The following is a 24,836-nucleotide window of genomic DNA, read 5'->3' on the forward strand; positions in this document are numbered from 1 at the left end:
GGGAGTGGTTAGTCCCTTGCCTTGAATAGAACGAATTGGTTTTCCCACCAAAACTCTTTATGGTCTTGTCACGTGTTCATATTCTCAGATACAACGTGAGAATTTCGGGGGTTACCCCAACCCCAAGGTAAGAGTAAGACAGTATTACCTGGTAGTTCTAAAAAGGCGCTGAAAATAATTATTTAGTACCAAGGGGACAGAGTGTCGCCATGGTCGCCCATGAGATTATTAGGACCAAAAACTTAACAAATATTTGGTGATTTTTGCAGGCCCATTTAAGTTGTTGGCCCAGTCGCCAGTCGGTGGGGTGATTTATTAGACACCCGTGTAACCCTCCGCCGTAGATTCGTACCTATAGAGTGCTACCACGAACTTTGTAAAGACGTCACATGCTCTTATCTCTTACCTTATTTTCAGGCGACCATATTGGCAGTCGCGAGACGTCGTCAGCTTGGGCAATACAAATTCGGGACCCAATATTGACGTCACAGTTTTTCCCCCCTAGCTTCGTGGTAGTACACTATAAAACCAACTGCGTACTGCGCGCTGAAATTTCATTTAAGTAGAAAGGAAGGAAGAGTTCAGTGAAGTCAGGTTGTTATTTTTAAAAAAGCATTTTATTTTTTTTACATCAGTCATCCCGGGACCTGATTAGTTAATTTTAGTTAGTTTTAAATCTTCAAAAATAGTTTTCACGCGTTATATGTTTAATTATTATTCGGTATAATCAGTAATCACACGTAATTTGTATTTGTTTTTGTAGCTATACATTGGTTGGCGGCAAAGTAAAACTTAGGCTTAGAAATATTTATATTTAGGGTTAGGGACATCGGATCGGAATTCCTCCTAAACGAAAGTATGTATTAATTTTATGTTAATTAATTAATTAATCTTTTAAGAGTTAATTTTTTCATCACATACATTCATCACACACTTATAACAGCCATAAAATTTGTTTCTATACAAGAGTTGTAGTTTGTTTTTTGTCCTCCATAAATTATTCTATATTATTTACAAAAGAAAACTTGATTTCAATTAATTTAATTTAAATCCCAATTAATTAATTAATTGTTCATTAATTTAGTCTTCATAGTTTTTATTTAAATTTATAATATTCTAAAAATAAAATAGCAAAAATTGTCAAGTCACTCTTTTATCTCGCGTTAATTAAGGTATCAAACCACCTGAGCTGCTAATTAAAAAGTTAATTATTATTTAAGTTTAATTATAATTATAAAATTCGTTTAGTCACAATTGATAATTTTAGCCGTTTTTAAACTAAATGCAATTAATTTTGTTTTTTTTTTTTAAATTTATTTTCGCGATTTATTTAATATTAATTAGGCAGAATATTTAATTTAATTAGACCTAATTAATTTAATTTAATTTAATTAAACTTTGGTTTAAACGATTTTATTTCACGTATATTCGCTGTTAACACCTATTAATGATTCAGTCTGTTCGTTATCGGCTTCTTGTAACCTTTGGGGAAGTGAAATTATTAATTATTAATTAATTTAGATTATAATTAAATTAATTAATTAATTAATTAATTAGCGTTAAGGGGAAATTAATTTTATTAATTTAATTAATTCGCGTTAAGGGGAAATTAATTTAATTAATTAGCGTTAAGGGGAAATTAATTTAATTAATTAGCGTTAAGGGGAAATTAATTTAATTAATTAGCGTTAAGGGGAAATTAATTTTAAATGAAAGCTTACCTTAGAGATCTTTGCCTTTTCCAGCAACACGAGGCGCAAAGTTTTCTCAAAATATCCAAGATGGGATCCCAGTTATCATAATGAGCTAAAATAGTTACGGCAAAGAATGAAGCTAACATTGGTAAGCTGCCTATGAAGAACATGTGAGGATATTCCACCTAAAAGTCAAGTAAGTAATTTCAATTGGTTTATTAATTAAGTACTTAATTTAGACTTAAATAAATCGGTTTAATATTAAGTTTAATCAGAATTAAGTACTACTAACTTGTTTGAGGAGGATATCAAATAAAACTGTCAAAGGAATTGTTAGGGATATGGCTAAAGTTGCAATGAGAGACGAAGTTAAAAAACAGCCCCTGAAAACATTAATTAAATTAAAATAATTAGTTTTTAGTAATTTAATTTAAATTAATAGAAAAGTTCAAGTAACATAACATTATACCTTAATTAAAAGAACGGTCTTTTCTAAATATGAAAGGAATTAAATATTAAAATGAATGATCTCTTATTACAAATGATAATTAGCATTTAATTAGTCTTAAAAACTATCAAGGACTATTGCGTCATCCTCCATTGGTTTAGTGGCGTCTGCTATCCCGAACCCACCTTATCCCTTACATCTCTCAGCCATTGGTTTAGAGGCGTCTGCTATCCCGAACCCACCTTATCCCTTACATCTCTCAGCCATTGGTTTAGAGGCGTCTGCAAATACACTGTGCAAAACTCTAATCCAACCTGTTGCAACATATGGACTACTTCTCTACGGCACTGCCGGCACTAAGGCACTGCAGAAGCTACAAATACTACACAATCATTGCGCACGCTTCGCTTGTAAAGTGTCAAAATACCACTCTGCTACTGCAGCTAGGAAAGAATTAAACTGGCTAACCCTCGAACAGTCCTACCAGCTTGCAGTACTTTGCTTTATGTATAAAGTTAATGCAATGCAGGTCCCAGAATACATCCTTGAACTCTTTATAAAACCGTCCTCAGTACATAGTCACAATACCCGTTCCTGTTCCAGTAATTTCTATACTGAAACTGGAGTAACTGGCAGAAAGCTTAGTAAAATTAGTCTAAAAGAAAATTCCCTAAAAATATGGAACAAACTACCTGCACAGATCAAAAACTGTACGAACCTTAAGTCATTTAAAAAAGAAGCCATGGTCTACATAAAGTCACTCCAATCTTAAACTCTTAAAGAATTACTTAACTTATAAAGTATCAGTCCACTGTATATATTTTAACTTTCGGTATTTAATTTATAATCTATATTAAATTAACAAACGAGACTCTTTTGTAAATCAGGCTACACTAGCTTGAAAAGAATATCTCAATAAAAGCGTTTTATTATTATATTATATTATGCTATCCCGAACCAACCTTAACCATTACCTCTCTCAGCCTATGAGAATTCAACCAATCCCGTGGGGGTAAATGGTTCAGGCTAGCAGACGCCACTACAACACAATGGCGGATGGCACTTAATTCCTTTTATATTTAGAAAAAGCTGCCGTTCTTTTAGTTATGTTACGTAGTTTAAAATATAAAATTAATACATTACCAAAGCCACAACAGTTCCGAAATGACCGTTCCTATAAGACCATTGATAAGTACAAGGGCCCACTGTCTCCCACTCGGCCACTGAAACGTTTCTACGTTTGTAAAATGCGTAATAGCCAAACCGGGCCAAATCAGCAACAGATTAAACAATCCGACGAATCCGAAAAACATTGGCAAATCCATTCTTTCTTCATTATCAACGTGCCGACGTAGAAAAACCAAATAGGCGGCGTAAAATATTGCCCCCACTAAGGTCCATAACGCCCCTGCTGGTAACGTGTGACCGTGAAATGCTTTTTCTTCATCGGCACTACTTATAAGTCCCACGCCAACTAAACTGCAGTGAAATTATTTTTTACATTAATTAGGAAAAGATTGAAATTGAAATTAATTAGGCAATTAATAATGAGAACCTACCTTATTATAACGGCTAATAATTTAGATAGGGTGAATTTATCGCTGCTATTTGATGGAAATAAAGCGGCTAATAGAAGTGTAAAAAGACCGCTGGAACATGAGAGAACGTTGACTATTCCCGCTTCAGTGTCTAATAATGCCTCTTGATACGATAAGTTTCCGATAAACCACTTTATTACAATAGAATTTGAAACAATTAGTTAGAGAGTAAGTATATTCTTCCCCGCGTTCTTTAGTAACTTATTTTAGTACCAGAAGGGAAAACATGAAAGCCACTTTGGCCACTTGTCTAACTGTTAGTTTATTCGCGGCTCTCATAGCTACTTCATGGGCCCTCATTGTAGCCGCGTATGATAACCTGGCCAATAAGGCATCTTCAGCTTGCATATCTGATAAGTGACGCACCTCTGTTAGTTTACTAAACCTAACGGATCTGTTAACTGTAAAAAGAGTATTAGTTAACTTAGTTAATTAATATTACCACGCGAGGTAATGTAAGTCCTTGCCTTTAGTTAAGACACTATCGTCTGATTCATTGCCACTACTCTTATCACCACCATCATGGAATTTAATTGGAATGTACATTGGTTCGCTCTGTATTTAAGTTTAATTTAATAGTAATTAGAATTAGCCTTATTCCTGATCAGCGCCATCTACCCATAGCGGTGACTTTGAGAACTACTGTAAGCGGCAAGCCAATCAGATGTCGCTAAAATCTGGTGACGTCATTTTTGGTAAGACCCGAGAGTGCCAGTTAGTGACGTCACCAGATTTTAGCGACATCTGATTGGCTTACCGCTTACAGTAGTTCTCAAAGTCGCCGCTATGGGTAGGTGGCGCTGATCAGGAATAAGGCTAATTAAACGTTTTAGTTAAAGTTCAATGCATTTAAATAATAATACCAGAAGAGGTTCCCCATTAATTATTCGCCCATCTTCGTCACTATGTAGGGCTGTATTTATGTCATCGGTACAATCGGGCTCTAACAGCTATTCGGTAATTTATTTAATTTTATAGTTAATTTAATTTAATTTAATTTAATTTAAATTAAGTTAGGTTTTAAAATATTTAAACTTAAAGGAACTTACGGAATATAAGCTGCCATTACTCGTTGTGCTATTTAACCGCTTGCAACACTGATCGCGCCACGGTTTCCATAAAAGAAATCCGAATAAGTACACCATAAACATTGACGTTTTGATATAAGTTGTAAAAAATGGTTTGCCAAAGTTTTCATCTTTAAATATGTACTATAATTAATAGATTTTAAGTTAATTTTGGGTTTAATTTTGAATTATTATGTAGCTTACTTTCGTTAATTCAGAAGAGGCCACCCATAATAGATCAACGAGTAAGAGAATGAATGTTCCGATAGCTAATCTTTGAGCCTTCGTTAGCGTAGACATAGCAGTGATTATAAATTACATACTGAATTGTAATAACTACAGTGATGTGATGTGATTGATGAATTATGGTTAATTTTGGTCGGGAAGAGGAGAGGAATGTAATCCGTTATCATATTTTTACGGTATAGGCGAAGGTGTTTGGTTTAAATATTCCAGAAAACGCCTATCTTTCATTTTTCCGCAATAGGCCCCTTTTCAAGCATGTTTTGATATAAAATACGCCTGAAAACCAGTTAAATTTGATTTCTGTTTGAGCCCAGACTTATTACAAGTGGGGAAAATATCAATTAATATACATAATTTTGTATAATTTACCTTAATTATTAATCGATATTGGTATGAGACATTTGCGTGTTTACCTTCTTCTAGTGATATGACGTACTATCAATGATATTCGTGTATGAGTAGGCTCTTGTCGTCTGCTTAAATTAGTTTACCATTCATAGTTTACATTTACAATTTTCAATCCTTTGAATTTTTTTTTCGTTATAATATTTTAATAATAGGCCTATATGTTAAGACATTTTATCATTTATTATATTTTAAATATAGATTTTGTTTAAGACATCGGAAAACCAAAAAGACTTTGACTAATTCCCTTTTCCATTGGCATTTTCAGTGTGGAGTAATTTCAATGGAGTGGGAACTGAAGTTGCATTAAAAATCCCATAATTTGGTTAAAATCTCCTTAAATATTGCTCCGTGTTGGTAGAATGTTAGTATCCAATTGAAAACCGTGTAAAACAATTCAATTTCATTTTGGAAAACTTTTACGCGCCTTTCGTCTCTCTTTCCCCGCCCCCTGCCTGGCCTCTGACCTCCCACCCTCAGTGAATCACCGTTGTCCCGCCAAATCCCTAGTTTACGTCATAGTCCGGGCCGCCATTTTCCTGGTGGTGTCATCCGATCGTAACGAGGTGTCTTTGTTCGGACGTTTTGTGACTAGTTGAACATTAATTAAACGTAATTAACTATTTTCGGATTAGTATTTCGAACTAGGGATGACAGTATTAAGATAAAAGTGGTAATTTCATAGTATCAATATAAGATGCTAATGGATTGAACCAAAACTATTAAGAGTTCATAAAGTTCATATTCTCCCACGATGATGAAATTGATAATGGGGACCGAACTCTAAAGTGCCTGTGAACAAAGAGAGTATACTATACTCTCTTTGCTGTGGATAATTAACCTAACAATTAATGGTGGAAAAGAACAATAAGTGAACTAAGTGTTGTGATATTCAAGAACAATTAAAAACCCCAAATGAACTGCTTTCAACTGGATACGACGTTGACTTACCTTTGTTTGACTGAAGTTAATGGTGAAAACAAGAACAATTGAAAGACTAATTGTTGAACTATTTGATGGGATATTCAAGAATAAGTGAACTGTTATTAAAACTGGACTAAATCAAGAGCCAAATCAGCGTGGGTGAGTGAGATTTTCGAACTTTTAATAGTGTGTGTGTGTGTTTAAGCCTTAAGGAGTGTATGGTGAAATGATAGTGTGAATTGATAGCTATATTTATCAGTAATCACGATCTTTGTTGATTTTGAAAGAATGTATTGTTTGTGTTGAGAAGATAGGAATTATTTGTTTTGGGTTGGAATAGTTTGTTAACTTATGAAACTAGATAAGGGAAGGCGAAGTATGTTCTCAAGTTCAATATTTACTGATGACTACAGTCAAATCAGGGTACAATTTTGATAAATTAACATAGTGTTCGTAAACATATCTTCCTCGTTTTACCCCTCGGTTATATTTTCCGCCGAATCTTACATTGATACGACACGCGCGCCTCCCTGCAGCGAATTTGCACATGCACATTTTATCGGTGCTGTCCTAAGTCCGTCGCTCTCCGGTACTTTTTGGTTAATAGTAGTTAATCTTTAATAGTACCTTTCAAATTAAAATAAATATTATCGGTCAATATTTATCATAAAAATTAAGTGGATTGCTCGATCTGATAGGTTTAAAATAATACAATCTCGGCCTCATTTCGCGATAGTAGGCCAAGGCCTAGGTGCGTGTTATTTTTTGTTGAAGTATAGTATAGAGTTATAAACGCGTTTTTTTTTTAATAACCAAATTCAATGGCCGAACCTGAAAAGAGTATAGACTCTGAGAAAGAAACTGAAAAACCTACCACCAAAATTGAGGATGAATTGGTTTCGGGTAAAGATAATTTAGAGAAAGGTAGTGACAAATCTACTACGCCTGATGTTCCTAAATCTCCGGTAAGTGTTATTGTTAATGTCAGACGGTCTCTCTCAGACTGTGAAACTTATTCACTTGTTAGCCGATTCTTTCGTAAGTATATCGTTAATACAATTTATAGGAGCATGAAATTGAAAAGCACGGTGGGCCTGAATCGGAATATGAAAGTGCTGAGGAGGAGGATTTAAATGAGAATGATAGTAAAGTTGATAAAGATAGCGAAGCATCACAGTCAAAATTAGATTTAAATAAACCAAGTTCCCCTTCCCCGGAAGTTGTGCCTAAAAATAATAATGACTCTGAAACGCAAAATACTACTGTAAAGGTTGAGAGTGAGACGCAACAAAATAACGCAGAAAATAATATAATTGCTGAGAAACAGCAGCAAAATAATGCAGACAGTACTGTAAAGGTTGAGGAACATCAAAATAACGCAGAAAATACTGTAAAGGTTGAAAAACAACAAAATAGTCCAGAAAATACGGTTGCTAATGAAATAGATTCTAAAATGAATTCTAAATCTAATGATGCATTAATAAATGAGCCACTTTCTACCGAAAAACTAATTGCTCTGTCCGATGTTGTAAAAAACGAAAGGGTTGAGGACAAGTTAGCATTAGAAAAACTGTCTATTAAGGAAGATAAATTGGTTGAGGTTGAAAAAAAACCAACAGAGTTGAAACCTAGCCAAGAAGAAAGCGCAAATGTTACTAACGAAAAAGTTAACGAACTTGCTAAACAAATTTCTAACCTCACAACAAACCCGGAACAAAAGAATGACGTTTCAAATCTTAGTAAAGATAAATTAGTCGATGGTGAAAGTTTAGGAGAGTTTCTGGATAATTCAGGGGAAGTTCAAGGTGATTTACTTGACGAAGAAGGACATGAAGGGGGCATGGAAGAACAAGCTGAATTAGGAGAAGAATTCCACGATGATGAGAACGTTCTATTAGATGACGAAGATGTAGATTTTGATAAACACGTAACGATTGAATACGGAACTGAGCCTATAGTCGACTATGGAAGTGTTAATAGGGACATTAACTCTCCCAATGAGAAGAATTACATCCAGGAAGATGGAGAGTACGATGAAGAGGAAGAAACGCTAGATGATGAGGATGATGGGGAGGAATATGTAGAGGGTGAACGAGAACAAGGGGATGGAGAGGTAAAGACGTCTAATGAGTTAAGAAAAGACAAGATACTCATTAGATTTTGGGGGGTTTTTGTCACAGGAGAGTGTATCTCCAACTCCAAATAAAGAAAAAGTCTTAGATGATGACGAGGATAGAAGAAATCCTCAGTATATCCCCAAAAAAGGGGCCTTCTACGAACACGATGACAGACTTATGTCTGATCAAGAACAAGTTGAGGAAGAGAAGGAACCTGAAGTAGTTGAAACTGAAAAGTGAGTTATTTCTTATCTCCGCCGTCTTGGGGCTTGGGGGGTAGGAGTACTTGAATGTTTATTTCATTGTTTAGGCAAGAGCTAAAAAAGAAAAAACTATGGCAAGAAGATGGTCGATGGAATCACGATATGTTTAACCAAGACGAACAAGCACCCAAGTCTCGCGATGAATTGCTGAACAGCTATGGTTATGACATTCGAACTGAAGACTGCGCACCTCGCGCTAGGAGGAGAAGGAGATATGGTCGAGGCCCCAACAAATACACGCGTAACTGGAAAGACGAGGACGCGTATCACAAGGGTGGCAGCGAATCTGGACAGGAATCCGAGAGTGACGGACGTAAGGGCAGTTTCAGGCAACCAGCTAGACGCGGGAGAAAGAATGAAAGAGGGGCTCGCAGGGGTAAAGGAAGGGTGAATAATCGTAGACGGGGGACGGATAATGCCAGCGAGGATGATGACGGAGAGGAACACTTTGATGGTGGAACTCCTCATCAGGATTACGCCGATAATAAGAAAAACAATAACGAACCTCCCGCTTCCATATTGGATAAAGATTTCCCACCCCTTATGTCCGTTACCAATAACCCAATTAAAAGTACGGAAACGGAAAAAGATCGAACCAAAGATAGTAATATCATGAATTTCCGCGGAACTAAAGCCCCGTTCCCACCAGCGCAACAACAACAACAACAAACACTCAAATCACCGTCAGTTGAGAAGGAAGAGATGGATAAAGCTCAAGGCGTCCGAACTCTTACTTTTGAAAACTCGCGATACAATAATAACCGTCGAAATTCGAACGAAATGAAACCGAACACGATGAGAGAGGAGGAAAGAATGGAACATCAGCCACCTCCGAGGAATTTTGATCGAGGTCCTCAAAGACCACCAGGAAGGGGAAGAGGTCGAGGTCGGGATAACTTCAACAACGCGGTCAAAGGAAAGGGTGACAATTATAACCAAAGACCAAATGGACGGGGTTACACTGTTGATAAGAATCGTAGTGAGAGACCTTATAGGCCTAATTATCATCATCAGAGGAATCAGTTTATGGATGATGTCCCAGCAAGGCCAAAGTCCAGGGAAGAGGAAATTAATCAAATTATGAACGAGATTCCTCCTCCTAAAATGGATGGTACGAAATTTTCATAATGTTGTTCCGACTGCGATAATCTGAGGTTGATTAATTTCATTGCAGAAGTAATTATGCCGCACAATTTGAAGAGTCACGCCGAGAATAGGCCAAAAAGATACTCGTCATTAAGACAAAGTAGGGCTCCCGATGGAAATCCACCACAGTCCAGCGGTAATTTTAGACAAAATCAACCGCCACCTAGACATAGCCATAGCCAAAATCAACAATATTACGAAAAGCCTAACAGTAAGTATAAGAAAATTTTTTTGGGGGGGGGGGGCGAAAGTCGGTTGCATCGAAGGAACCATTCTTATTTCATTTAGATTACAAAGCAGCTCCAGTTTATCCCGACAGAATGTCCGGTTCGAATAATCCACCCGTTAATCACAATAATGCGGTTAATCCAATGATTACGGGTTCGCCAATGTATCCGACTTACAATACACCATATCAAGAACCTTCTTTCGGTAATTAGGATGTTAAACAGATTTTATTATCGTTCGTACTCTACCCATATATTTTCCAAATATTCTCGCATGCTTTTTTTCCCCTCCCTCCCTACGCAAAGTTTAATTACTTACTTAAAAAACAAAAAGAAATGTGAACCAACCACGTTTTCGTTACTAATTTTCAGCTATGCGACCTTCCTTAAGTAACGCACCACCACCACCACCACCCCAAATGTATCCCCCTCCAACGGCCCAACCCGTGGCCTTGACGCCTCCTTATTTGCAACAAGGTCCCCAAACGAACCCGGCGGCGGCGGCGGCCATAATTAATTACTTACCGGGTCCCAATCCTCATCCCCCGCCCACCATGATGGGACCTCCCTCGGGAATGCATCAATACCCTTATCAACAATATAATGGTCCACCACCGACCAGTTCGCCACCCATTGTAACCCCCGCTGGGCCCATGGGCCCCGCTGCTGCCGCCGCCGTACTCGTCTCTCAACCTCAGGAAGTTTATCGAGGTGGCGTCACTTACTATAACACCCAAAGCCAACAGCTACTACCCGTCAGAATGAACCCTCAAAGACGGGCCAAAGCGGCTATACCCATCGTTGATCCTACACAGGATGGACAGTCGAGTATAAGAGGCTCGGTAAATGATTTTTAAAATTACCGATTTCAACCAACGTACAGAACTTTGTGGCGAAATGCATTGCGATTTTTAATCATGGCCCAATTTGGTATCGAGAGGCAAAACGTTTCCAATTGGCAAATTAAAGGGATACCGCAATGATTTTGCTTCAAAAAATTGTAAATTTTTCGTTTTATACTAAAATCTTGCAAACGGTTGCGTGTTTTATCGTATAAAGTATCAAAGTGGCAGGATAACTGCGGCAAAGGAGGAATCGGCCATCGCTGCTGACGGTACACGAATACGACCACCACCAACACCCTCTTCTAATAAAATGCCTGTCGAAACTTAATTAATTAACTCACTTCGTTGTGATGTGACATAACTACTCGTGGTTGTTTTGTTTTTTATTTTTTGAATGTTTTTAACAAAGTGAAAATAAAACTACTACTACTACTGCCGTACCCGTACCCTTTTCCCACAATTTGTGGTGTTTAACCTTTAATAATGATTTTTGTACAAAGGAATTAATTACTAACGCTCCCCCCCCCGTTTCTCCTTCCTTCCCCCTCCTTTCCCCCCGAAGAAAAATATATATTAGTCTAGACTAATGGTATAATGAATAATTAGCCTTATTAAAAAGAGCTATAATTTTTAAAAAAAACTACAACAAAATTGTGTATTATATTTGATTTTATTTCACAAATATGATGAAATGTTTTTGTTTTTCTTTTCTTTTTTTTATATTATTATATAAATCTATAATATCTGGAATCTGTCAGTAAATTACTGATTAGAGAACTAAACACTTTATTCTTCTTTAGCCTATTAAAGAAGGTAATTATTTAGTAGGCTTGTAACTTTGGATGCGCTGGCTCTCATAAAAGTTGTGTTAAACCAATGGTATTCGTCTTTATTTTTGAAGTACAACCATATACGTGTGGTACAACGGTGTTGTTACGCTGCGTTTGTGTTGGTAGTGGAGTTTTTTCAAATCACGTGAGGAGTTCAAGTTGGCTTATGAACATTTTCATGAAGACATAACGCCATAGTTCCGCGCAAAGTTCATTTAGTGACGGGCTCTACGTCAAGTCAATGGTTTCAAAATCCTTAACTATAGAGTAATTACATTCCTACGTATGGCGACGTCATACTCTTCTCTTTCTTCGGTAACGTACCACTTACCATGGAGAGAGTCAACGGTCTTCTCCCCTCTTAGCGTGCTAAGTGAAAACATAAGATCAATAAGTATGAGGCTTCAAAGTTTCTCCTGAGGTCTTGTGTAATATGATAAGAAGTTGAACTGGCACATCAAAAGTTTGCCAGCTCAGTCGTCAATTTGCACCTGCGCAAAGTAAGCAAACTGTTGTAATGTAGAGAATTCGTTTTCAAAAACATATAGGGCCTAAAAGGAAGTAATTCATGCGACTAAGCGAGCTTATAGAAATATATCTCATTTACTTCCAACCTTTCGCCTAACTTTAAACACGATTCCTCAAATTAATTTTAGAATGACCTTGATGCATACTGTGGTGTTTGTATCTCAAAGGTTTTTCTAACAGAGTAATCCCCTACCATCGCGTGATTTCTGTAGAATCGGAATGCATTATGGGTTGAATGGTAATTTAGCATAAAAATAGGTGAATAAAAGCATTTGGTACCGAAATAGCCAGGGTGTAGTTCGGATTTAGTTTTCCTTTTGCTTGGAGTCCCTTTTTTTTACTGATCCCCCAAAACGGCCAAGGGAGAAAAGCCCAAGAAGACCTGGTTTAGGGTTTAACTCGTACTGTACGTAGCCAAAGAGAAAATAGCCCTAAAAAGGTCATTATTCAAGTTGTAGGAGGGGGTGTGGCCCCTTCGAAGCAATGTAACCCCCCAAATACACCCTGCGATCTCTTTTCTAAGCCCCACCCTCGAGATACTCCTCCCATGGGTCGATCTCCGCATTTTTCCAAAGATTTGATCATTGGAGGCAGGCAGCAAGGCTCGCTATTGACTTTTCTGTACAAAATAGCCCCAGTTCTCCTCTCTGTAATATGGACGGACATAAAACGTTCCCATATTCCGAAAGCTTCTAACAAAGATTCCTATACTTATCCTCTCAATAATAAACAAAATCGGTGGTATTTTTCCTATGGGGGTTTTAAAGCAATTGGTTGTGATTTTATATCTAGAAGTCTATAAACAGCTTCAGCTTTCTTTTGACCAATTTAAAATTTTCGTCGTCAACACCGTTTTACGGAAATTGTAACTGGTTGTTTTCTTCAATCTGTAGTTGGAATCAGTTAAAAATAGATAAGGAATTGTATATGGGGTGACCTTTAACCTTAAATATCTAAGAGCACATATCGAATTTTTGAAATTGAACTTTGACATCTCGCAAACATTTGATTTTGAAATCTCTTCGATAACTTAAAAAATATATCGAAATCGGTTTAGTCATATATGATAAACAGTATTAGGAGTGTTATCTTTGTATAACCTTTGACCTACGGCCCCAAAATTGCTACTGTCGCATCGCTTCAAATACATTTATTGAAATTAATTCATTCGTTATATAAATTTAGATTACAATTATAACACGATTGCACGAACTTAACTTCATTAAGACCATTAGCGGAAGTTTCCTAAGGTAGAAAATATATTGAGAAATTATAATTATGCGGCGTTTGAACGTCGTATTTCGTGACGTACATGGTTTATTATAATAAAAAAAGGGCGTATGCTCCCTAGATAATTTTAAGCCTTTAATTACTGCAGCTATGAAATACTAAGAATTGAACGCCGTTTTTCCCTCATTATGCCGTGGACTTAATCACGCAATATAAGAAAGTGATCAAGCAACGCCACTTGGTCAAACCCTTTCTTGACCCCCTTCCTTAAGATTCATTCCTATTTTAAACCATGGTCAATTAGGGTTACCATAGGTCAGAGAAGACCTGGAAAAGTCAGGGAATTTCAAAATGGGAAGTCAGGGAATTTTAAGAATTTGAACAAAGTTAGGGAATTTGGTTAAAGTGGATGACTAAAATATCTGTGGTTCAACAATCCAGCTTGGTGACGTTTTAAACGGGCCGTTTTAGCTAGAACACGTTTGACCAGACACCGAAATACATTTATAAGCAATTGTTTATATTTAGAATAATGACAATTGGGCCCAAAAGCGACACTATAGGGAAAATCGTAAAATAATTAAGGGAAAAACCTGGAAAAATCAGGGAAACTATATCTGAAAATTTCATGGCAACCCTGTCAACGTTAGGTTATGCTAATTAGGGTCCTAATAAACGAAGTTCAAAGCTATATATAAATGTATATTCACACCTTGTTTAAATAAAAACAAATATATATATTCAAGATTGTATTGTTAGGATTTGGTCTAAAAGAATTCAGTGGTTGTTTCCATGGTAACCGTGTATCGTTTAATTTATCCTCTGTATATATAAAAAGTACCCCGCCCGCCTATGATTACGCTATAGCTGTTTCGGGTATGTTGGGTTATAACAGGAAGAGTCAGAAGGTGAGGGAGGGGGCGAGAGGAGGTCGTAACCCCGCGCTTATGAACTGGAAATTGATATTTCGTGCTTAGCTTTTGTAATTTTTGTTTTATTACTTTTCTACCTACGAAAGTTTTCACCCCTCTCTGCGTGTATTATACTCTACGCCGCCTATTCTATAATTCCAAAATTGAACCGTTTTGTTATTATAAGCTTAAAAAGGGAGGTTGGATATGATAAGGTTTCCTAATGAAATACTATGCTGACGTTGGAACTGCACAATATTAGCCTGAAATTATTTCAAAGCGTTATTTGTTATTTTATAAGGGGATTATTTTGAAAGAATAGACCTTTTCGACGTAAAACCGGGGATAGGCAACCCTCAGTATCGGGACATACAAGGGGGATAGTACAATGACGTCTCTGCGCATGCACACTCATGATACAAAAGTACTACGGCGCAGGCGCCAAAAGCGAGGTGGAAGGCAAAGTTTTACCCCGCTTAGTTACATCGAAATGGTCCATAATTTTAAATGACAAGGGATGGAGCTAGGTCATGATGTGGTCAAGAAAAATCATAGTTCTAAGGGGTCAGCGGAAGAAGGTTTGTTAATTAAGTTTCTTCAAGTAGATTGACTTTTCTATACCAATCTTCGAAGGTATTACCAAAATCCCCATGGAAAAAGGCTCTATTCAATATCGGACCTTTTAGTTATGAACATCTTCGGCGGCCTGGCATTTTTATCCACGCAATTTAAGTTCACCTTCCCTTTACGGGACCGAAAATCATATTTCATACTAATGCGAACTCTACCTTCTCTAGTTAAATCTTTAGTGTAGTTGTTAAAGGTAAAAACAATTATTTGGCTGGGGAGGAAAGGTTTTTGGGCCTGGAGGTCGTGACGCTATTTATAATGACCGCTGCCGGCCGGCCACGATGATGGTGAAAGATTATTAGTAACCGCCGGTGAATAATTATCCAGATATAAATCTTGACGAGATTTGCCTTTCAATTAGATTAGTTACGTTAACACGCCGCTTGGAGGGCATGGCTTTACCAAACCCCAACACCCCTTTTTATACAGAATTCTCTTGGGGTTTGTTATACTTTGTTTTAGTAGTTAACGCCTATTACGTTCTGGGGGTTTTTTATACAGGGTGTTTCTGAATTTAAGGGGGATGTATGTTCTTTGGGAAATTGATTTTGACTATAGAAAATTTAACTTCTATATATCTCCATTTTGTTTGGACACACAAGAAATTTAAGCAATATTCGTTACCAGTTTGAAGAAGTCTTTGTCACACTTACGAGGAAACTGTATACAGTTGGTTAGGTCTTGTAAAGAGGCGATATGTGCACGTTTTGTAGTTTGTTGTTTGCAGAGTATAGTGCAATTTTACGTAATTTTTGATGATTTTTAAAGTCCACCGCCTTACTCGAGCCGAACGAACAAAACAAATTTATTTTAGGCTTTGTCCATACTGCACGAGTGAGCTTGTGGCTAGTTATCCGTTATTACTTGCATACATCACGCGTAATAAACGAATTCAAAATCGATGTTAAGACGTGGACGGTGATAGTTTAATCCTCTTGGTTGCCATGCTGGTTGGTTCGATCGAAATCTTGCTTCAAATTGAATACAGAAACGATGTTAATCGAGATAGGGTCCATAGATTACCTGAAAAATTAAAAAATGGAGCGAAAGTAATAAGTTATTTTTCAAAGAAGTATATCGACAGTTGAAAATGAGATAAGAAAGTACGGGAAAATCCCTGGAAATTTCATTTTCCAATTAATTCGAAAATTACCGCAGTGGAATTTTATATTAAAGATGTTAATTAAAGTTAAATTCCATATATTCAACGTAAATTACCACGAACTGTTTAAGAATTTTACTTTGAAAAATGAATCGAATCGAAGTGAAGGCATGCATGCATTTATCGCTAGAATGTACAGTTTTTCCTCATTATGCAACTTCATATAATTTTTTTACAACCTTTAAATATCTCTGTATAACACCCGGATTAAAAGATTATATCGCGGATGGTTGTTTTAATCCTTACCGATAAGGCAACTTTAGTCGCCTCTTGTAGCAGAGCGACACCCTAGGAAAAAATCGTTTTAGAGCGAGAGAGCATCACTTGGTCGTCCATGTGTTCGACGGTCGAGTGCCATCGAAAGGATGAATCACCCACAACCGTACCCGCGTAGTCTGTTTAATATTGTTTTCCCATTGGTGGTGGCTCTCTCTCTTTCTCTCTTGGCACGTCCTTTGAGTTAAGGGGTTTACACGACGGGGTAATTTGTTTATTCACTAAAGAGCCCAGTTTTTCTACTTTATTTCCCCCTTAAAATTTGATTGACATACCAATGGATAATCCATCCAAGTCTTCGGTGTATTTTTTTGCCCCATCTCTAACCGATCTAGGAAAAAAAACACATCCCTTTGAAATATATCGTCTGTAGGACAGGTGCGCAAAGAAGGTGAACGCCGACACCCACTGTCGTTGAGTGTGAAAATTGACGCTGTATCTATCCCCTCTCTCTTACCTTTTTATCAGTCCTTAGGTGGTCTCTTTTTCAAGTTTGTGTATTTACTACTATATGATGGGTGGTATTCTAGAGATAAGTGAGACGGAAATAGCTTCTTCCTTTTATGATCGCGTCTCGGATAAGGAACTTAGGTTTAATCTGCAGTTAAATGTGTTTTGGATAGACCTTTTCTATGCAAAAAGGGGTAGGCAACCCTCAGAATCAGGACATACAAGGGGGTTGGTTTGTACATTTGCTATCCGTCTCTTTGCGCACTTTCATGATACAAAATGGAGTACAGCGCAGGCGCCACAAAGCGAGATGGAAGGCGGAGTTTTATCCCCTGTCTTTCCCTCTTAGTTACATCGAAATGGTCTATTGAGCGAAATTGGTATAGAAACATTGACCAGTTTTTAATTTGAAATTGTGCCAATAGCCTAGATATTTATTGTAGAAATTCTCCAAGCTGTCTTCGTGAACCGTTGAAGCTTTTTTTGTTTCATGAGTGTGTCATACTTTTAATTGAGGGTTACTTCTGTTGTTAGTAATAACGCGGGACCTTATTGGTTGCTTAAAGGGATAGTGTAATAAATAAAGAATATAAAATTTGCCTTATGTCGCTATAAATAGACTGAAACTGAAACGTTTATATCACAAAGGGCGTTGTTGACCCTAAAATAACAAGGAACCCAATCTCCCATACCCCACCAACAATTTTAGTCTAAAATCTAATATGAAAAACAATGGGTTTATTTTTCATTTTTCGACATTGTAAAGATTTATCTTTGAGGAGTATAGACGCGCTTGTCAAAATGAGGGGAACTCAGTGTATTTTTTATGTGTCCATTTGTCATCAACTCAAAACTGTCCTCCCATTCCTCCAACCAACTCTAGCGTAAATCAAAATATATTCTGTAGACTAAATGATAAATTTAATTCTTCTGCTGTTGTTGTTGGTTTTATTCCAGGGTGGGGGCGGGCTTTATTAGATAGAGGGTGACGTCTACACTCACTGCCGGGTCATAAAGATAGTGTGCATGCAATACAAGTGTTGCCATTCATTTGTGACGAGTGCAATTCAACCTCTATCTACAACAGCAGTGCAAGTTACAGCAAAAACTCTTGAACAAAAGTTTTAATAAGATTATTGGATAAAGTGCTTGAAACTATTAAACTGGAAGATTAATTTAATTTACTTTACGTAAATTAACTTCTATCGAAGCCAATATTAACTAGATGAAACTCGTGAAGGAGTGAGAGGGTGTTAGGGGAGGGGGAGTGCGCAGGTGTAAAAATCAACATGACACCTGCCTCGTGGCAACGAGCCCGTTGGCTTGAATATGACGATAATAGTATAACAAAATGGGGGCGGCAAATATTTAGGGGGGGGGGAATGAATCTTCCTCAATTTTTTTTTTGTCTTTTGATTAGGTTTATGTCCGGGCTCCATTCTGGTGGCCATGCCTAAAACAGCGCATCTGCTGTACTGTGGTGTGGTGTGGTATTTTACCAGAAGTAGTTTAATCAGAAATTATGAAAATATCTAATAAATTATTTATACATAGTTTTCAGACTAGGAGTATTGATACCTTTTACACTAGGAGGCGAAGCTACTTGGTGTACTGTACTTTGTCCGCCGAGTAGCCTGACTTCCTGGTGTAAGTTGTATTAATCATACTATGTATAGGGAAAACTACTGACTCAAAACCGTCCTAAGTTTTACTTGAAAAATGCAGGGCCTTTTTGTAATATAATTGGAGATTTTTGTCTAAATAATTTGCTTGGGTTCAAGTTTGAATTTGCTAGTTCAAATTATGTAATTTAATATTTTGATAACTTCGGGTTATGGTACCGTTATGTAAAGAAGAGCTGTTTTATTAATGAATATGGTAGCATATGTACTTCAAAAAACAAAGAGCTCGTCCAGCTTATAGGGGCACATATTACCCCAACACACGCTTCACTTATACCGAAAAACTTTTGGGGGTAGTCTTTAAAATGATTAAAAATTAGTATGGTTATACAATACCAACCGTGTATGTATGTGTGCATCTATCTAGTCTTAGTTATAATGCATTTATGAAATTTTGTTGCCAGAGTTAAATTCGTGATTAATGATTACTTTGAAAACGGTTTTTTTTATTCTATATACGTGGCTTTTGTTTTAGGATAATAGAAATTAGATTGTGTTTTTCCTTCTAATTTGCAAACCATATGTTGTCCCAAATATAATTGGCTTTTTTTCATTCAATTAGCCTTATTCCTGATCAGCGCCATCTACCCATAGCGGTGACTTTGAGAACTACTGTAAGCGGCAAGCCAATCAGATATCGCTAAAATCTGGTGACGTCATTTTTGGTAAGACCCGAGAGTGCCAGTCAGTGACGTCACCAGATTTTAGCGACATCTGATTGGCTTGCCGCTTACAGTAGTTCTCAAAGTCGCCGCTATGGGTAGGTGGCGCTGATCAGGAATAAGGCTAATTGTCTACTTTTGGGGACTAACCGAGGTGTCTCGAATAAGTGGTTTACGTGCTGAATTCGGAAATTGATAAACGTGAATCGCATGCTGGTAAAAAATGTGAAATATCTAAAACTAAATTTCCTATTTAATTTAGACATATTTCCTATATCTGTTTTGATGAAGAAATCTAATATGAATTAGATCCTAAATCAGAGCGCGTGATCTCGAGTTAATGTGGTTATTTAATTTAAAATTTGGTTTAAAACTCAAATTAAATTTTCTCTATCAAAAGGAGACGATACGTTAAAAATAAATAATTTTTTTCCAAAGGCAGTGTTGAAGTTTTAAAATTTAAATGATTTGAGACTTTCAATTAAAATATTGCTAATATTGTATTAATTTTCCCGCATCGGTATAACTCTAAATTATTTTACTTCAATGATGAAATTAATTACAAATATTTAATTTAAATTCCTATAAATTTTCACACGTCTACTGACACTTTAATTAATTAGATTTATTTAAATATAATTAATTGCTATACAATAAATCCCAATTAACTTAAACCTAAGTTCAAACCGTACTGCTATAGACAACATTAAACTTGAAACCTACCTGCAGACAACGCTTCCCAATTTTGCGTCTCATTCTTCTTAGCTCTCAATAAGAAATAACTTCTATATCCGCTTAATAACTTAATCCACAATCAAATTAGAAAAACCGAAATTCTCGACTACATTATATTGAATTTAATTTAACACGTGTTTTAAATTCCACGGACATCTGCGGTTCCTCCCACCAATGACGCGGATACATTTTTGTAAGGTGTTGTGAGGCTAAATTCGGGCACTTAACGACTCAGTATAGATAAATACGGACTATAATAAAAGAGCATGCACCTATCCTCCATTATCTAAAACACCCTCTATGGGAATTAATTCGAGTTTAAACAAACGCTGCTGAGCACTTTTGAGATAAAAAATTATTATTGAGACTGGTATTATCTCCTGGGAGGTGTAAGTCGCCCTCGTTTGGAGTTATGACGACAAGTCACTCGCTGGCTGCTGGGAAACAACACGTATACACTAACAACATCCAAAGGAAGGGACAAATTCTTGGCTTTGTTAGATAATTATCTAAATTGTATTATATTCACAGGAATGTATACAGCTACTGGGAATCATCGTGTGTAAGGCAGACATTTTTATGAACGTTAATTACGTATCTAGGCGGATTTTGTGGGAAGAGCTAGCTATGGACTGATCATTATGTATGACGAATTTTACATCGCGAATAATGATCTATCTCTGTCGTAAATTAAGTCTGGGGATGTTCTTTTGGAAATCGATTTTGAGTCGAAAATTATGTAACTTCTATCTCCATTTTGTTGGCCACAAGGGACACTGTTTCAAATCGAGTTATGATTTGATTTGAGTGTTTTAGGGATGACCCCTTAATTAATTAAATTAGAAATTATTATATCAATCAGTTTCTTAATTGAATTTAAGGGGTCATCCGTAAAATACTTTGACCAATCTTAACTCGATTTGAAACAGTGTCCCTTGTGTTAAACAAAATGGAGATAGACAGAAGTTATTACCATTTTTCGACTCAAAATTGGTTTTCCAAAGAACATCCCCCTTAACTTATGGCTGCAGACTTATCAGAAACACACTGTTTAAAATAACCCCTTAGGCCTAAATTCCGTATTGAATCAGCATAGAAATTTATCGATTTCGAAACGATATTTGTGGTAAAATGAAATTAATTCCTTGGCATAAAAAAAATGTAGATATGTACCTTTTACATTTATTTGCCATTGTTGTTAAGGTGTAGTAGTTTATTGTTAAGGTCTCTCTTCTACACCTATAGCTACAATATATGACGTTGCAAAATTGTGTTTTTGCCGCAGACCTCGTAATCTTGTCTACAAACATAAAGGGCGAGTAAATGAATTGTTCGTACTTCGTAGTGCGGTTAAAAATGGTTTTGATACAAGAATTGTAGCAGGAAAGTGTTCGCGGCTTCCCTTGAAAAACCCTGTACTTATTTTATTTGTAAAATCAAGCCAAAGGCCCTTGCTGCTTAGCTTTTCATTTTTAATTATTTTCGAAGGCTAAATGGGAGCCTACGTCATTGACTTTGATTTACATTTTTTATTATTAAATGTGTAGATCAGGTTAAAATGTATAGGGGCGAAAAACTACTACTTGACTACTTTTATGCAATATTCCGGAAAACTATTTAAACTAATAATTAAGTATCTTATAAGCTTGGGAAAAACTAATAAGTTTATATAGAATGTAACAGTCATGGAAGGGACCCTTTTTAACATTAGAAAAATCGGGTTTTTTTTATGGTTTTTTACACCAATTCTAAGGCTGAATGAAGTAAAAACTAACCCCTCTAATAAATTAAGAAGTAGCGAAAAATGTTTTCCCAAATTTAATCTAGTTTCAAATTTAATCGCCATATTTAACCGATTTAACTCTTAAAAGTAACTTTAAATTTTTCATTAAGTAGCGTGAAATGTTTTCCCCAAATTTAATCTAGTTTTAAATTAATTTAGTCGCGATATTTAACAGTTTGAACAATTACTTTAAATTTTTAGTTATGAGTCCTAAAAATATTTTCCATTCAAAAAATTCTACAAATGTCCTATAAAGGCGCTGTAAATCTTTGGTATAAAACAATTTTAAATAATTTTGGTTTAAACCGAAGTTAATTATTAATTACTGCGATAATTACCACCATTATTCTGGCAATAGAGTGTATAATTTACTGTTCAAGTAGTGAAATTAAATCCATCCACAAAACACCGAACCAAAAATAAAAAAAGTACATAAATGAAAATCAACTTATCTTATTTAGAAAAAGGAGCGAAATTTTCTTCTTTTCCAAATATTGAAATCGTCCCGGATAAAGATATAACTGCTCCAGGTTGAACTGGGAAAAAATTGATAAAATGTTTGCGCCGGGAAATCATCTCTCTTTCCCTTCAGTTCTGAGGCGAAAGAAAAATCTCACTCTCCTCTTTTGTTCGAACTCTTCGCCCGTATTCTGTTCAACGCAATAAAAATCGGGTGTCTCGGTGTGATCCGAACGTACCTAGTAAAGAGAACTAGCTAATGTAGAGAAGAACTTTTGGGTTCCGACCGACCGGCCGGGCCGGACTACTACGATCCTAAGGGTAGGAGAAATTCGTGACGTAGTTACGGTGGTATGGTTGTAGCATATGTGGTTTTGGTATAGTATAGAGGAGCGGTTACCCTGTTTTCTTGGTGTCAAAAACTGCGGGGTGGGCCAAGCTTCACCCTTATACACCACCACCGCGGTCTATCTCTAACTGTGTGCTGTGCTATGCTATTATAGCAGCTATGGAGGAAGGGCGTCAGTGACTCGAAAAGTCCCCTAAACCTTCCCACCCTTATATCTCTACCCCCCCCCCACCACTACTACCTTGCCTTCGAAACTTTCTAAGCCTATATTACACCTTTAAAGGGAGAGTGACACTTCGAATTTATCTGTTGTGTTTTGTTTTGCAATATTTTGAACCGTTTCTTTTCTAGTAACTGGAAAATAGAGAGCTTTCAGTTGGTGTCTTGTGACATAATTTACGCTGCCATATTGGTGGGTTTAAAGCAGGAGACCACCCAATATGGCTACCAGTAAGACTTGGGAAAGGGTGTGACGTACTACTATCCCATCTGAAAGCTCTCTATTGTAAAATCTTAAGCACCATCAAGCTTTCCTCCTTCAAGGTCAGACCTATCTGTTAAGCAGATAGGATAGGAGAAAGTCCCTCACGTGGTACTACCCTAACATCGTCTGCTTGACAATGTAGATTAACTTATTTTCTCGTATCTTCTTTGAAGATTCTAGTTAGTTTCAGCGCCTCTTTACCTTAGGTCCCGCACGCGACCCCCAACATGTAACCACACCCATAAAATTGCCGCCATGTTGGATGGTAAAGTTCACCTCTCTCACACTCATTTTCTTTTTTTTTTATTATTATATTATTAACGATCGAACGCTTCATAAATAATGTCTATAAAAATGGAGCCAGGCCAAAAAATGTCTACACTATTTGACGAGGCTCTGTCATTCAATTCCTTTGCTTTTTTACAAAAATCCTCTACCCCATGAAGCTCAAATGAGCGCGACGATGCTGCTTTTCGTTTTAATAACCCAAAGTAAGGCTCCTATACATTATACCTCTCAGGAGATTTTTAAAAATTTAATAAGAGTCACGGGTATTTTAATTAGAAGAATGTGGTGGACTTTTTTTTCTATGTCATATTTTTGGATTTCCTCCCCTTATTCCCTCCCCTGTTGTGTATTATTTATACACGTGCATGCTTGTAATTTTTTCCCGCCATAATCGTCACGTGATTCCCTATCCTATTGTAGAGATTAGAGCACGCGCGCCAACTAAGCAAGATTTCGCGCGCGAAAAAAGGTATTGTAGAGGCTAGAGCTCGCGCCAAAAAAATATTAGGCTTAGTTCTTTGAATCTTTGGTGGTATAATTGAGCAAACGCGTTTCACCTGCCTCATTCAATAACTGAGGGATGAGAACGGCAGGATATTAGGAAAGGATGAAAGCTTAGTCTTTGCTTTTCTGATACGACTTTTGGGATGATGGGAGCTGTCTTTTCTAGCGCGCGTTTTTATGTCTGGTCACGTGAACGAATTATACCTTAGAGACAAAATGTTTCATTGGGACATTTGAAGCGTTGTTTCAAATACTTTTTCGATATATAAGGTCTTTTAAAAGTTACCTGTGATGTGTTATTTGTCTAACTCTTGGGCTTAACCTTTGAGGTGTTTTTCGCGGAATTATTGAGATTGCGGTGGTGGGAACACGATTGAAGGGGGGGGGATGACGTTGTCACTCAATGGTCATTTTTGTTTTACCTGACCTCTTAGTCCCCTGCTGGATTATGCTGGAGCTAAGCCTATTTTTCTAGCGCGATCTTTACCTGTACGGAAATAGCCTTTAGGCGGGAAAGTACGGAAAGGTACGACGACGGAAGTGGGAGACCAATTTAAGCAACCGACCGGGACTTCCGGAATATATACCTTAGAACGCGATCCGGCCGACGGGACCCCCTGAGCGAGATCACGCGAAATTTTGCGCGCCCTTTTTAATTTTACACGTAATTTTAATTACGGTAAAATTTAAGAAACGGCACCAAAACCCCTGTCCCTGTCCCTGTCCCTGTCCCGGACGCGTCCGCGAAACGAACGCTTACGATGAGAGAGAGAGGGAAACCGGTCGCGTCCGCGAAACGTACGCTTACGATGAGAGAGAGAGATCGCTAGCGTACGCGGTGGCGATACGAAGCTCCGCGTAGAGAGAGAACTGCCTGCCTGGTATATTAGTGA

General features: G+C 37.0%; 2 protein-coding genes and 1 long non-coding RNA gene across 5 annotated transcripts; 1 reads left to right on the forward strand and 2 right to left on the reverse strand.

Annotated features, from left to right (window-relative positions):
* Window positions 1-595: 595 nt before the first annotated feature.
* LOC149702564 (solute carrier family 35 member F5) lies at window positions 596-6,552 on the reverse strand. Of its 2 annotated transcripts, XM_089866431.1 has the most exons (12): window positions 6,410-6,552; window positions 5,423-5,526; window positions 5,012-5,329; window positions 4,790-4,951; window positions 4,604-4,690; window positions 4,208-4,295; window positions 3,954-4,141; window positions 3,702-3,871; window positions 3,286-3,621; window positions 1,987-2,077; window positions 1,722-1,879; window positions 596-1,482 (listed from the first exon to the last, which is right to left on the reverse strand). In XM_089866431.1, the coding sequence occupies exons 3-12, from the start codon at window positions 5,105-5,107 to the stop codon at window positions 1,419-1,421; spliced, it is 1,440 nt and encodes a 479-aa protein (XP_089722557.1). In that variant the 5' UTR covers window positions 5,108-5,329; window positions 5,423-5,526; window positions 6,410-6,552; the 3' UTR covers window positions 596-1,418. The 2 variants fall into 2 exon arrangements, with proteins under 2 accessions (XP_089722557.1, XP_089722558.1); XM_089866432.1 differs by lacking the exon at window positions 5,423-5,526.
* A 140-nt stretch (window positions 6,553-6,692) lies between these two features.
* On the forward strand, window positions 6,693-11,857 carry LOC149702565 (uncharacterized). The gene is made up of 8 exons (XM_089866421.1): window positions 6,693-7,347; window positions 7,449-8,495; window positions 8,563-8,735; window positions 8,810-9,873; window positions 9,937-10,119; window positions 10,197-10,340; window positions 10,508-10,977; window positions 11,195-11,857. Exons 1-8 carry the CDS (start codon window positions 7,204-7,206, stop codon window positions 11,306-11,308), a joined length of 3,339 nt encoding a protein of 1,112 aa, XP_089722547.1. The 5' UTR covers window positions 6,693-7,203; the 3' UTR covers window positions 11,309-11,857.
* On the reverse strand, window positions 11,608-13,751 carry LOC149702566 (uncharacterized). Of its 2 annotated transcripts, none has more exons than XR_016381763.1 (2): window positions 12,618-13,751; window positions 11,608-12,301 (listed from the first exon to the last, which is right to left on the reverse strand). It is a non-coding gene; the product is annotated as an uncharacterized LOC149702566 (long non-coding RNA). The 2 variants fall into 2 exon arrangements; XR_016381762.1 differs by having other exon boundaries at window positions 12,425-13,751.
* Window positions 13,752-24,836: the final 11,085 nt, after the last annotated feature.

Source organism: Phalangium opilio, unplaced genomic scaffold (genome assembly GCF_054372755.1).
Source record: "Phalangium opilio isolate 3A_F unplaced genomic scaffold, DU_Popi_V2 ptg000017l_1, whole genome shotgun sequence".
NCBI lineage: Eukaryota > Metazoa > Arthropoda > Arachnida > Opiliones > Phalangiidae > Phalangium > Phalangium opilio.